General features: G+C 37.9%; 1 protein-coding gene across 1 annotated transcript; it reads left to right on the top strand.

Annotated features, from left to right (window-relative positions):
• The first annotated feature begins 5,534 nt into the window (after window positions 1–5,534).
• cytip (cytohesin 1 interacting protein) lies at window positions 5,535–13,585 on the top strand. Its single transcript, XM_060876922.1, has 8 exons — window positions 5,535–5,823; window positions 6,350–6,399; window positions 6,528–6,582; window positions 6,829–6,931; window positions 7,632–7,725; window positions 7,980–8,046; window positions 8,637–8,703; window positions 11,675–13,585. Exons 1-8 carry the CDS (start codon window positions 5,659–5,661, stop codon window positions 12,112–12,114), a joined length of 1,041 nt encoding a protein of 346 aa, XP_060732905.1. The 5' UTR covers window positions 5,535–5,658; the 3' UTR covers window positions 12,115–13,585.
• Window positions 13,586–15,034: the final 1,449 nt, after the last annotated feature.

Raw genomic sequence — 15,034 nt, 5'->3', positions numbered from 1 at the left:
AAAAATAAATATATATATATATATATATATATATATATATATATATATATATATATATATGAAGATGGAACCAGACTCAAAACAGAACCAGCTCTCATCTAGTGGATTATAAATGATTTATTTTTGACATCTGTATACTATAAAGCCAAACTGTACTGAATGTGTTCATTATACAAAACAGAAGCCATTTTAGTTGAAGTCTAGATGAGATTATTCAATCAAGCAGTGGTGATTCTTGAGTATAAATCAATGTAGGACCATCTACAGAATCAGGATATGTATGGTTCCCTTCTGTGTCTGGTTCCTCTCAAGGTTTCTTCCTTATCCTCATATCATCTCGAGGAGTTTTTCCTTGCCTCCATCACCTCAGGCTTGATCATTAGGGATAGATATTAGAGAAAAATAGTAACTTAATTTTAAACTTTAAACTTTAAATTTTATTCTGTTTCTATATTTCTGTAAAGCTGCTTTGAGACAATGTCAATTGTCAAAAGCGCTCTACAATTTACTCTCTCTCTCACTCATTTTCTACCACTTATCCGAACTACCTCGGGTCACGGGGAGCCTGTGCCGTCACAGTAAATCTCAGGCGTCATCGGGCATCAAGGCAGGATACACCCTGGACGGAGTGCCAACCCATCGCAGGGCACACACACCCACTCTCATTCACTCACTCACTCACTCACACACTACGGACAATTTTCCAGAGATGCCAATCAACCTACCATGCATGTCTTTGGACCGGGGGAGGAAACCGGAGCACCCGGAGGAAACCCCCGAGGCACGGGGAGAACATGCAAACTCCACACACACAAGGTGGAGGCGGGAATCGAACCCCAACCCTGGAGGTGTGAGGTGAATGTGCTAACGACTAAGCCACCGTGCCCCCACAATTTAATTGAATTAAATTGAAATTTGTGTGGCTTTCACACAGCACATAGTAATCAGCTGCCAGAACAAAACCCACTTTATGCTTAAGCCTCTGTAATTTTTATGAACTAGTGCATGCTTTTTTTTATAAGGGTGAATCTAAGGAAAACCTTTCTTATATGATGTTATATATTATATATACATATCAGGTTTTATTTATTAAGTTACATAAGGATTTACTGATCCATTGTTTTTAGCAGCCATGTTTACTACTTCTACCTTTAACCTGATACACATTTGTGACACCTATTTACACAAAGCAATTAAAAATATTCTACTCTGTTGCCTATTTAAACAAACTTCAGATAAACTGTATGACCAAATGTATATGTACCCCTGACTCTACATTTATGGCATTTGGCAGATGCTCTTATACAGAATAGCTTACATTTATCTCATTTATACAACCAGAAGGTGAGGGTTAAGGGCCTTACTCAAGGGCCCAGCAGTGGAAGCTTTGTCCTGGGATTTGATCTTACAACCTTCTGATCAGTAAGCTAACGACTTAAACAACACTTTCATCCATCCATCAGACCCAAATGTGAGCCATCCTCAAATTGTTGTTTTTATTTTGCAGCATTTATGCTTCTAAAGATTTCTACTGTGTTTTATTTATATTTATCGGTGAATTGCATAGTAAAGGATTGGGCTGTACAAACTTTGCTATACAATCGTGTTTTAAAATAATATTTGGATATCACTAGGATGGGGCAGTCGGTGAGACATCTTTTATACATTTATTTACTATAAAACAATGGTAGTTCCAAAGGTCGAAATTTGTAATATAAATGTGCCAAATGTACAATGTATTCCCTTTCCTTAGTGGTAGATAAATACTACAAACAGAGGTATATTTTAAGTCTTTTTTATTACAAGAACTATACTAATGATGTGGCTAATAGCTAATTAGGGCAGTGGTGGCCCTGCCACTGCTGGGCCCTTGAGCAAGGCCCTCCACCCTCCCTGCTCCTGGAGTGCTGTATCATAGCTGCCCCTGCACTCTGACCCCAACCTCCTCATTTGGGGTATGTGAAGAAAAGAATTCCACTGTGCTGTAATGTATATGTGGCGATAATAAAGACTTCTTCTTCTAATTTAATGTAAAATCACATCACAGTAGCATTTTCTTCCTAGCTAATTATCATAGTTTTCTTTTTGTTTAACCCTTGTGTTGTCCTCCTATACAAATTAGGAGCGCTGACTCAACTTGACCTTGTCTGTTTTGACTGCTTATAAAAAATGAACTACTGTATATATGATAGCCTTTTTTTTTTTTTTTTTTTTTTTTTTTTTTACCTTTTTAGTCTAACTTGTTTCCAACATATTAACATATATTTTGCAAAAAAATATATTTATATTTGGTATAATAAACCTTATTTATATACAAAAATGCCTCATTTTTCAATGAATGAATGTTTTTGTTTTTTTGGAGGCCCAATGAATTGCAATGCCCAATGCTTGTGTGTGTGTGTGTGTGTGTGTGTGTGTGTGTGTGTGTGTGTGTGTGTGTGTGTGTGTGTGTGTAAAGCTTGTTGGTAGATCAGATTTTGCCCCCAGCTGGACAAATGCATCTAACAAGTGTGAAATATTTACAAATGTGTAGCTTTTTTTTTTTTTGTCTGGAGGTCAACTGAATTGCAATGCCCAATGCTTTGAACAGTGTTTGACTGTGTGTGTGTGTGTGTGTAGCATCATTTCGGTAGATCATATTTTGCCCTCTGCTAGACGAAGGCATATCAAAAGTGTGAAATATTTACAAATTTTTGGCTTTTTTTCTTTTCTGGAGGCCTAATGAAATGCAATGCCCAATTTGTGTGTGTGTGTGTGTGTGTGCGTGTGTGTGTGTGTGCATGTGTGTGTGTCTGTGGGGTGTGAGTGTGTGTTTTGGGTGCGTGTGTTAGTGGATATTTTACGTGTGCATTTTTGTGTCTGTATGTATGTTATTGCGCCGGAAAGGGCAAATGTGTGACCTATTGCCCCACTAAATGTGGCCGAGTCAAAATGACGCAAGAGGATAACGAACGCGTAGTATATACTGTTCTGAACACATAGTTCAATGAAAATAGACAAAATTAATTTTGCTTGCAAAGTTCATAATTTGGAACAATCCTGGTAAATTTCAGGCAAATATGTGGAAGAAAACCAAAGTTATGACACATTAAATTCTTCCAACGGGGTCAAAAAGACCCAGGGACAAAATGAAGGTTAAATTTCTTTTTAATGATTCACTCAAAGATCCATTCACAAGTTGTGTGTATCAAGCAAAGCAAATCCTTTTAGTTTGGCAACAAAATAACTTACATCCTCCTTGCTCTCATTTATATCCCAGCAATTAGACTTGGAGTATTGCTGAAACTGTAAGTTCAAAATCCTGAATCTTTAAAAGTATATTGGGAAATTCACTGGGACTTTCTCCAGCTCCTTTTTGCCCCACAAACTGTGTAACCCAGACGGTTATGGTGTGTGTGTGTGTGTGTGTGTGTGTGTGTGTGTGTGTGTGTGTGTGTGTGTGTGTGTTCACAGAGGCAGAGGTGGGATTGGGGCAATAAGCATAAACACGTCCCTGGCTCTGATAGAAGAACACACTGTCTGACTCCATTCATGAATGATTTTTAAGGAAGGTTGAAGGTACCAGTTAAAATTAAGCTGTTATTAAATCTTCTGAATGTCAAAACAGGACATGACTCCTTGTTATCTCGTAACTCCTGTACAATAACAAATGCAGTTTGGATTTTAAAGCCTGGTACTAACTAAACCATCCAGCTTGCAGCTTGAAATCTTGAAATTTAACTGCTTCAGATATTGTTAAGTTTTATGCCACCAAAACTTTGGTAGTCCACCTTCTTGTTTTTTTTCCCTCTCATATTGTAGCCATCCTTGACCAGTATAGAAGAAGCCTATATTTTGTTACATATACATTGCAGCACAGTAAATTTCTTTCTTCGCATATCCTAACTGTGGAGGATGGGGTCAGTTCGCATGGTCAGCCATGATCCAGAACCCCTTAACAATGACACTTCCCAGTCATAGATGTTTTATTAGATCACATATATCTCTCAAACTAGACCTTAATTTGCTACTTAGAAAGAACGAGAAGATTTGACCACAAAACATTTACTGTAACCTGTTTTATTCCCTCAATGGCTTCTGCAGCTTATACATACATTAAAGATATGCATGATGTTGGTGCATCTTATTACTGGGTTACAAATCTAACTAAAGACAACATTTTGGCTATTTTTTTAACATTATACTGTAACGTGGTGTGGCATCGCACCTGAACCGTCAAACAAGCCCACCATCCGGTTTTAAGTCATCTTCATTTTATTATTGTAATTACTACTGGTATTAATAAATCTAAACTGGATCTTAAGCTAGGTTAGGATAGCTATGTAATTATAGTTAGCTAAAATCAGATTGGCAGGGGATTTGTTATTGTTATAGTATATGTACAGTATGTGCTGAGTGGCCTTTTTTTATATTAACACAAGTCTGAACAAAGCTAATAGATTATATACAGTATTTTAAATTTGAAGTTAATGTTCTTTAAATTAATTTTAGACTTTAATTGTATATAATAATTAATTTATTTGTATCCTTATTTTTTCTTCTGATAATTATTAGATATTTATTTATTTTTCTCTCTTCTGTTTTCATCCCATTCAGACAATGGGAATCGTGAAAAGCACTATACAAATATATTGTATTGAATTGAATTGAATGCCTTTTCTTTAAAAGAAAAAAGAAAGAAAGAAAGAAATGAGGATTACTGGGTCGTGCAACAACAAAAAACAACAATGAGATCATGATATTAAATCCTAGACAACAAAAAACAACAATGAGATCATGATATTAAATCCTAGTGAAGTCAAGTGAATAGAATTGGAACAGAGCAGACCATGATTTCTTCTCTGTGGGTGTTACATTGCCCTGTGATGCAGCATGAGCAGCAGTTTCAGTCGAAAAGTTTTAAAGAGAGTTGACCCTGAGACGGGGACGAGAGCAGATAAAAAAGATAGGTTAAGCTGGAGTCTTAGAGGAAGCATGTGTTTGGAGGAAACGTGTTTGGAGGAAACATGTGTTTGGAGGAAACATGTGTTTGGAGGAAACATGTGTTTGGAGGAAACATGCCTCCTGGCTGGTGGCTTAGAAGTGAGTGATGTCCAAATTGAGAATAAAAATGAGGAAAGAAATTGTAAGCATGAAAGCACTCTTATTGTTTTCACTACTAGGATGATTATTTCTTCACAAAAAGTGAGAACTTAATTTACATTGCTTAAGTTTGGAGGCAAAAAAGTTTCAATTGAATGACTGGAGCTGACTTCCCACAGTCTTCATCTGTCAGTGACGGAGCAGAAGTGGTCTTTGAAACACTTCTCTGAATCTCAGAAGTAAAAGAATGCATGGAGTCGAGAGGAAACAGGTGAAAGCGAGCAGGACTCATGTGTGTTTGAGCTGAAAAGCATCAAAGAGAGAAGGAGAGAAACAGACACAGACAGACACGCTTCACTTCATAACAGATGCACCAGAAAAGATTGAAGGAAGAAAAAAGGAACTGCTAAAGTCTGAGAGGAAAAAACCACACACACACACACACACACACACACAGGTCCCCAGTGGTCACATGACTCATATATCCGCTTGAGGCACATTCTTACTCAGACGACTGCTGTCATGATGCCTGGATTCAGCGGCAGCTATGCGTGAAGACAGAGTGACTGCAGGACCATGAACTCTAACATGAACCGTAAGACCATCCTGCATCAGCAGAGGAGCCTGGACACTTGCCTAGCAGAAAATACCTCCAAGAAGGGTCTGCGCTGGAGACGGGGATCTTTAAATGGAAAACAATCTAAAAACAGAGAGTTGACGCTGAGACGGGGACGAGAGCAGGTGTGTTGTAGAAGTTGTTCTGACTGATATATGTGCATCATGTTTAATGGTTAAACTGGTTAAAAAGTGCATGGACTGGATGGTTATTAGATGCTTATATGTTATTTTGTTTTGCATTTCATCTGCATGTTAAATAATAAATGGTAATATTATTTATTTGTTTATTATAAATATATATGTATGTATGATTTGAAATAACAAAGTAAGTAAACAAAATAATAAATAAATAAATATATTACACTGTATAACATTATGGCATAAGGTTTAGAAATTATTATTTTTGCATAGACAATTTATGCGCATATTTTTTATTTTTTTGCATATATAATAAAAAACATTCTCTCTCTCTCTCTCTCTCTCTCTCTCTCTCTCTCTAAATGTTAACTATTGCAGGAAAGCTACTGTATATTGATGTCTTAATAATGAATAATAATTAGATTTATGCTGCTGTTCTGATTTGTATGAATTTCCTACTTAATCATGTTGAAAAGTGAAATGTTTTTAATATTATTTCTTTTGTTTCCAGGTGAGCCGCTCAAGTTCCAGCTCTCTGGTGGATTATACAGATCCTCAGAGGTATCTACACATTTCTACACTGATATTAGTACTTTTAGTTCAAATATATGAATTAGAAGAATATGCTGTATCTGTTGTCCTTTATGGTGACCCTGAAACCAAAGACTGACCTCTTATCTGTCTTTCAGAACGACGGTTGTGTTGGAAAAACAAGACAATGAAGCATTCGGATTTGAAGTTCAGGTACGCTCACTTCCTCATTTCAGTTTCAGCCAAACACTTTTTGGGTTATGGTTTCAGTACAGCTTTTCATCTTGTTTTTAAGTGAGGTGGAAGTGTGTATATGCTAATATTGATCCATGCATAGAAATGCACACGAATTACTGCATGACATGCAAACCAACAGTTCATGAAACATACAATCATATTATATTTTAGTCTTCTTTAAATTATTAGGATAAATTGTGTTTCTTTTTTTCCACATTGCAGACTTACGGGATTCAGCTGAATAACAGCAACGAGTTGGAGATGTGTACGTTTGTGTGCAACGTGCAAGAGGGAAGCTCTGCAGAGACAGCAGGCCTGACCGCTGGTGAGACACACACCCACCCACACACACACACACTCACACACACACACACACACATATATTTATATACCCACCCACACACACACAAACACACACACTACACACACACACACACACATACCCCATTCCGCCCCACACACACACTACACACACCATACACACATTATACACACACATACACCCCGCCCCTCGCACACACACTACACACACACACACACACACATATACCCCCCGTACACACACATACATACACACACGCACACACACATACATACATGCACACACACACACACCCTGAGAACTGCAGCTACTTCCTTTCCATAGCTCACCACATGACCACACCTACTTGACCTGACCCCTTCAGTTCTGCACTTTTACACTGGTCTCATGTTAACTGCACCCACCTCAGCTAATTTTGACACCCCCACATACACCACTCACTTTGTCTTTTTCCGATGACTGACATCATCAGTGTAAACATGGCCAGAATTAACTTCTCAGGACACATTAGCAGCTCTAATCCTTTCGTTAGACTTTAGACATTAAACACCAGACTGCTTTAAGTACATAAAGATGAATAACTTAATAAACTGGGACGATGTAAAATCCCGTTGCTTTGATCTTTTTTTTTTTCAACTAGGTCAACATCTCTCTTACCGAATCTTGCTCTCGTTCTCTATCTCTGCTTCTATCTGTCTGATAGGTGATATAATCTTGACTGTAAATGGTGTCATCATCAAAGGATTCACCCATCACCAAATCATCGAACTGATCCGAGAGTCTGTCAACATGCTAAAGTGAGTTCAATGGAAAATATCAACTAGTATCAGAAACAATGTCAGATAAAATCACACTTGTAGGTTAGTTAGTGGTTAACTAAAGGAGAAGCATTTTGGATTTTTGCAATCCTGTCTAGGTTGTTTTTGGTCTATGAACTCTAACCTATACAGCTGTGGTCTCTCTCTCTCTCCCTCTCTCTCTCTCTCTCTCTCTCTCTGTGTGTGTGTGTGTGTGTGTGTGTGTGTGTGTGTGTGTGTGTGTGTGTGTCTAGAATGGAGACAGTTAATGGCAGTGTGGTCAAAAGAATTGAACTAGAGAAAAAGATGCGTCACCTCAAGGTATGACTGTGTGAATTATTCTTGAAGTTTCTACTAGATATAATCCAGAAACTACAGAATTTCAAACAGAATTATTCACATGTAGTTTATTAAAGATGTAAAGCTTTTATTCTAACCATAGCACATGACATTTTCAGAACTGGAATCTAATTACAAACTAAATCATTGAGGATTATGTCTATTTTATTATGACGTGTACTGTAACAACACAACAACTTCACTGTGTGAGGAAATCTCACCTAAAGAGCAAAGTTTTAAACATCTTTATGCAGACCGAATGTTTTTAGACTCCAGGAATTTTGATGGAATTGTGGATAAAGATTATAATGTAAAAAAATATACATCCTGTTACATGGAAACATATTCATAGCGTCTTATAGTTTCAAGTTACACGGTCAAGTTATTGTATAGGAATGAATAAGTGATAATTAAATAGTCACAACTCAGTCTGCAAATCACAATTCTTCACTCCAGTAATCTAAGTTCCTGCTGATGTAGAGTTAATAACATTTCCCAGAATGACAATGTTACACATTTTCACGTATGTATATGTTGTGTGTGAAGTTTTATTTTTTTTCTCGTTAACACAGCAAACACTGCATGAGAAATGGTTGGAACTGCAGGCGCTCACCCAACAGGAAAAGCGTCTTACTCGAGGTGAGAAAAAAGCCAGCTGAAAAACCACATGCACGCACACACACATCCTCTACCTCATCTAAAACTGCTGTCATTCAGTTAATGCGATGTGACCCGATGCACAACTAAAGTGTGATGTGTGAATAAAGTGAAATGATAAATTCTCATAGGGAAGTTCCAGCTAGTAGAAAACATGCGTTTGTTGATTAAAAGTTCAGGCTGGGGTACAGAGATGACTTCCTGTGAAAGAGACTCACAGATAAAAGAGACTGTTTTTTTTTTTTTTTTTGCTATCTGTTAGATCAGATGTCAAAACTTGCCTGATGGCTAGCAAACCGATCAGCATTTCTAATCAGAGCACCACAAGGCTGAATCTGTTTCCTGTACAAAACCAAATTCATTCAATTCATGGAATCCTTGATTATGAATTAAAATCTGGTGTGTTTCAGGGAAATGAAATGAAATTCTGTTAAAATCACAGAAATGCACAGCGTATGCAAAAAACACAACGCACTTACTTCCTGTATTAGACAGGACCCGACATGGCATAAACCTTCAGATTGTGTTTATCACTTTCCACAAATATCCTGTTGATGTCCATCCATCCATCCATCCATCCATCCATCTTCTATCGCTTATCCGGGGCCGGGTCGCGGGGGCAGCAGTCTAAGCAGGGACCTCCAGACTTCCCTGTTGATGTAGGGATTTCAAATCAGGAACCGATGTTGAACATGACGCAGTAGTGGAGAAAGTGTGAAGAGCATGAGGGTGAACATGAACAAACTATGTACACACAGTACACACAGTGTACAGTGTCTTGCACTTATGTAGTTTTGGGTTCGAGTCCCTGTGTGTGGAGTTTTCTTGTTTTCCTTGTGTTTTCGAGGTTTCCACTGGGTACTAAAGTATCTTCCCCTTGACCAGAGATTCAGTTCAATTCAATTTTATTTATATATCACTTTTAACAGTGGAGATATATTTGAACTTATCCCTAATGAGCGAGTCCGAGGTGACTGTGGCAAGAACTTCCTTTGATGGAAGAGGAAGGAACCTTGAGAGGAACCAGACTCAAAAGGAAACCCATCCCCATTTGGGTGACACCAGAGTTATAAATTTTTATAAACACTGGAGAGTGTGAATTACCATAAACACCAGAGAGTGTGATTATAAATAATGTCCTTTCTACAGTTATATACAGTCAACTGGAGCTCCTGGGCATCTCCTAAAGAAGCTCATCATCTGTACTGATTAAGAGAATGTTCTCCTTAGAGATATGAATTGTAGGCTGATTGGCATCTCTAAATGGGAGCGAGTGTGTGTGCGATGGCTTAGCACACGTCCAAAGTGTCCCCCATCCTGTGCTCAGAGTCCCCTGTAACCTTGTGTAGGATAAACGGTGCAGAAAATGGATGGATTGATGGATGGTTACTGACATTCCAGACATTCCAAGGCAGTATTTATAGGCTTTTTAACGAAAGTGATAACAGCAACTAATTTTGCCATGTTCCATAAACATTAACCCGATAGTAAGATATTAAACTGATACAAAATTAGGATATTTTATTCTTTAATAAATAATAAGCTATATTTCATATACTCTGGTAGGAAATTATTCAAGAAAATACATATGTTTATGAAAGAATGAGGTAAACCAGTGCATGGATAATCTATCTATCTATCTACAGTATCTACAGTATCTATCTATCTATCTATCTATCTATCTATCTATCTATCTATCTATCTATCTGTCTGTCTGTCTGTCTATCTGTCTATCTGTCTGTCTGTCTGTCTACCTGCCTGTCTGTCTGTCTGTCTGTCTGCCTGCCTGCCTGTCTGTCTGCCTGTCTGTGTGCCTGTCTGTCTGTCTGTCTGCCTGCCTGTCTGTCTGTCTGTCTGCCTGTCTGTCTGTCTGCCAGCCTGTCTGTCTGTCTGTCTGCCTGTCTGCCTGCCTGTCTGTCTGTCTGTCTGCCTGTCTGTCTGTCTGTCTGTCTGTCTGCCTGCCTGTCTGTCTGCCTGTCTGTCTGTCTGTCTGTCTGCCTGTCTGTCTGTCTGTCTGTCTGTCTGTGTCTGCCTGTGTCTGCCTGTCTGTCTGTCTGTCTGTGTCTGCCTGTCTGTCTGTCTATCTGTCTATCTGTCTGTCTGTCTACCTGCCTGTCTGTCTGTCTGTCTGCCTGCCTGCCTGTCTGTCTGCCTGTCTGTCTGTCTGTCTGCCTGCCTGTCTGTCTGTCTGCCTGTCTGTCTGTCTGTCTGCCAGCCTGTCTGTCTGTCTGTCTGCCTGTCTGTCTGTGTCTGCCTGTCTGTCTGTCTGTCTGTCTGTCTGCCTGTCTGTCTGTCTGTCTGTCTGTCTGTGTCTGCCTGTCTGTCTGTCTGTCTGCTTGTCTATCCTTTTTTTTTAATTCTTGGCTCAAAACAATCTGAACATATTAAAATAAGCTATTAGTTCTGTGTATTATGTTCAGTGTTTATCAGAGAAATTAACCAATCACACCAATTCTCTTTTTTGTTTTGTTTGTTTTGACCTCAGTAGAACATAGTTTCCCAGAAATGATAGATAAAACTGATAAAAAAAAAAAACAAAACTAGGGCGGCACCCCATCCTGCTCGAGGTGTGAGAGCTGTATTCATGTCTTGTTCTTAAAAAAATAACAAAAAAAAACTGACTGGCTGAAGTTTAAACTTCCTTTAAACTCTGCCTCTTTATTTCAGCCATCAGCACTTTGTTCCTACTGCGATCTGCAGTACACTGACAGTGTGGTTTTAAATCGCTGCATTAATCATTTCCTCTTCTGTGAATGTTTAATTTAGGAGACAAAAGAGGAATAAAATCATTTCTAGTAATAATCTTTAGCCAAGAATCTTAATCACATACATTGATATAAAAATATTCTGTACCATCCATCCATCCATCCATCCATCCATCCATCTATCTATCTGATGTTGTTTAAAATGATTCATTTTCAGATGATTCATTAATGATTCTTTCTCTCTGCAGGGAACCTGAACATCAGCTCTGAGCATCCATCTATGGACTCTCTCATGTCTCTGTCATCTCCTACTAGTCGGTCTGGACGTCGTTTTTCCAGCGACAGCAGCTGGCTGAGCGTGTTGACAGACGAGGTTGGGGAGGATGTGTTTGAAGACCTCAGCCCGTGCAGCCCTCACAAACCCAACTGCGACTTATTCAACGTTATGTTTCAGACAGAGGGGGCGCCACCGAGGCCGGGTCTGTGCCGAACCCGAAGCATCAGCAGCGGCAGCAGCAGCAATAGCTGTCAGTCTCCCACGTGGGATAACAGCCGTGTGTCCTCGTCCTGCTCCAGCTCAGCGTTTGCCACGCTGCCTCGCCGAGGAAGGAAGGCCAGCATGAGAAAAAACCTGCTGAAGTTATTACCCGGACTGAACTATTCTCTGGAAGAAGAGGAAACCACCTGAAACAAACTGCTGGCATGAAACCCCTAAAAAAGTGGAATTCCTTATGATGAATGTACTGTAGGCATCTAAGGAGTAACAATGTGAAAAGTGGACTTCTAATGTTCGTAAGACTTCATGAATTGTCCAGACTGATGTGTGTGAACATGCCATTTTCACATCAGAGACAGGAAGCCGTCTAACGTGTAAACGTTTATCACTTCACTTACATGAGCCAGAAAGTTGATGCATTTAGTGCTGAACATAAACAGGTTGATGTGGTCTGTGCCAGAAAAGAAGGCTAAAGAAAAAAAGAAAGAAAAGCTGTTCAGCAAATGCCAATGAACATGAGGCAGAGAATACTGGGGCACAGCAGTGAATACAAAGCAATCCATCCTTCACGTAGTGTTTCGGTCTTACTGGTCATTTTTAAAAAATTAAATGTGATTGCTGTTGGTTCAGTTTCTACAACAGCAGCCCTGAAACAATTCATCTGCGAGATATAAAGACACGATCATAATCTAAGACTAATAAAAAAAGAAATGTGTGATCAATTATAGATTTCTTTATTATAGAAGACTTATTTATTTACATTAATTTGCATTTATGGAAGGAGCCTTCAGTGTCAGTCAGTAGGTTTTCCAGTAAGTCTAAAGGGAAAAGTTTTCAGGACTTTTGTTTAGTTTTGCTCGTATTAACTTTAAGAGAAAGAGGAAAGAGAGAGAGGTGAGGGAACGAATGTATCACACCAGACTGTCATTGATTATTTTCCCACAAATGCATTTTCATTGTAAAAAAACAGTCATCAAAAAAATAAGAACGAGAAACAAAGAATCAAATGAATTTGTCTTTTTGGATGCATTCGGATGCATCAGATATTGGATCTGTGACCTGTCTCTGGTCTTTTTCAGACTTACACACTCTTGTATAGTTTGTAAATGGTGTGAAAATGGTGTTTTATTATTATTATTATTTTTAAAAATGAACTTTTAGCATTTACTTAATATTTTGTTTCTGAAGTATACATACAGTATTACCTATAGACTTCATTCCTCAGCCTACGTGGCATTGTGGAACATGTAGCATTCCAGACGTGACATTCTAGAACCCACAATGTTCTAGAACGGAGCCCCTTGATGGCTTGGGTCAATATAGGACAAGCCACACGTCAGCATTATATACAACACACACACACATGCACACACACACCTGCAGACACACCCGCATGTGCATAGGAAAATAGCACAGGGTGCAGAGTAACCTTTAAATCAAAATACAACATTAAAAACCTTTTTTTCTTTCACGTTTGTAAAGTGCATCAAGGTCACTGCTTTACACTGCTAGTATTTTTTTCAATAAAGCACTGTACAGAAATGAACAGGAGAAATTGTGAGAATGAGACGTGTGATAATGCGAGTTTTCTATTTGACTCACGTGCATATCACTGTGTGTAGCAATACAGTAAATAAAACTAAGCAACTGTGTACACAAAGAAGCTGTCCTTTTTTCTTCCCCATGCATTTTCATGTCATTTCAATGTCGCCTTTAATATTTATTACTGCAGGGAAACAAGGCAGATTTTTTAAATGTGGAAATAATCATAGTGAGCTGCACCGAGATCAGGGTGAAGGCTATGAGTTCAACACCACAGCCCTTAACCACAGATAGATTTGAAAAATGTTCAAAACAGGATGTGGCTGTGAGAAAGGTGTTACCCTACCGACTACTTTACACTTTCTTCAGGTGAAGTCGTTTTTAAAGGCTCATTTACCATCACTGTTCATCCAAACTTCCACAAATATTTATGTACCGATATACAAAAAATATCAAAAAGCTTCATGTTTATAACAGAAACACTAGAAAAAATTATCTAAAACAAAACACACACTGTATAGCTGATGCTTCTGACTGGTGACAGTAAATCATTACACATTATACCATATACACTACACAGCACTGTTCAATAGCACTTAGACATTTACTGTTTATTAGAATATTTCATAAATTCTGCCATTTTTATCCTCAGTGCACGAGTTTGCAGATAATAGCAGAAATATTAGATTCTCAAACTTCAATATTACTATATTATATACAATATTATATATATATATATATATGATGGGATTTTTTCTGTAGAAAAAAGTAGAAGTATATCTAGAATCACAGACAGTTTATGAAAAATAATCCATAATCCATGCAGATTGAACCAAAAGCAAATTAAGATTATAAATCGTGTTACTGTTTACATGTTTACTATAGTGCTTTGTTTCTGATTGAAATGATCTCACACTCATCTAATTTAGAATTTCTTTACATACAATATAATAGTGCTGTTTTTTTTAAAATAAATAAATAAATAAATTAATTAATAGAAATGCTTAAGCAATAGCAAACACTAGATGGCAGTGAGACGTGCAACTTGAGACTAATCACATTTGAGAAATAATCAGTGGGCAAAAACACAGCAAGGTATATCGGTTAGATTTGCATAAGCTAGTTGTTTAAATAAAGCAAAGTTTATTCCAAAAAAAATTCTGTTTTCAACAGAAATCACACAGAAATGGACATTTTCTCACAGTGAAATGATACGATTCGAATGTTTTTCTAATTTTAAGATCAGATCATCTTAAAGAATCAATAAATTGCTTATTATTATTTATACAATATAATCAATAAGATAAAAGCATACACAACTTGATACATTTATACTATTAAGTAAGATTTTGGTTTAAATCATCTGATTTGTTGCACATTTTCTTCCAAAAATTCAAGACATTTTCTTCCAAAATCAAGAGAGTTTCTCAACCCATCTCTCCCACAGTGAGCTCTACCGGACCTGTCATCAAATACAGCAAAGCTTTCTTTTTCCCCCTACACACACACACACACGTGCAGCAGCAGCAACAACACCATGCGGCTTGCTCTGCAGCTTCTGTATGAGCAA

The sequence above is a fragment of the Tachysurus vachellii genome, chromosome 8, assembly GCF_030014155.1.
Source record: "Tachysurus vachellii isolate PV-2020 chromosome 8, HZAU_Pvac_v1, whole genome shotgun sequence".
Taxonomy (NCBI): Eukaryota; Metazoa; Chordata; class Actinopteri; order Siluriformes; family Bagridae; genus Tachysurus; species Tachysurus vachellii.
Note: the sequence above shows the minus strand (reverse complement) of the source record. Positions and strands in the feature narration are given on the sequence as shown.

Excerpts from the sequence above, each read along its gene's own strand:
- cytip (XM_060876922.1), top strand. The coding sequence starts at position 5,659 with ATGAACTCTAACATGAACCGTAAGACCATCCTGCATCAGCAGAGGAGC. Across the intron at positions 5,824-6,349 it reads TGAGACGGGGACGAGAGCAG|GTGAGCCGCTCAAGTTCCAG; the intron begins GTGTGTTGTAGA and ends TTTTGTTTCCAG. Across the intron at positions 8,704-11,674 it reads GGAAAAGCGTCTTACTCGAG|GGAACCTGAACATCAGCTCT; the intron begins GTGAGAAAAAAG and ends TTCTCTCTGCAG.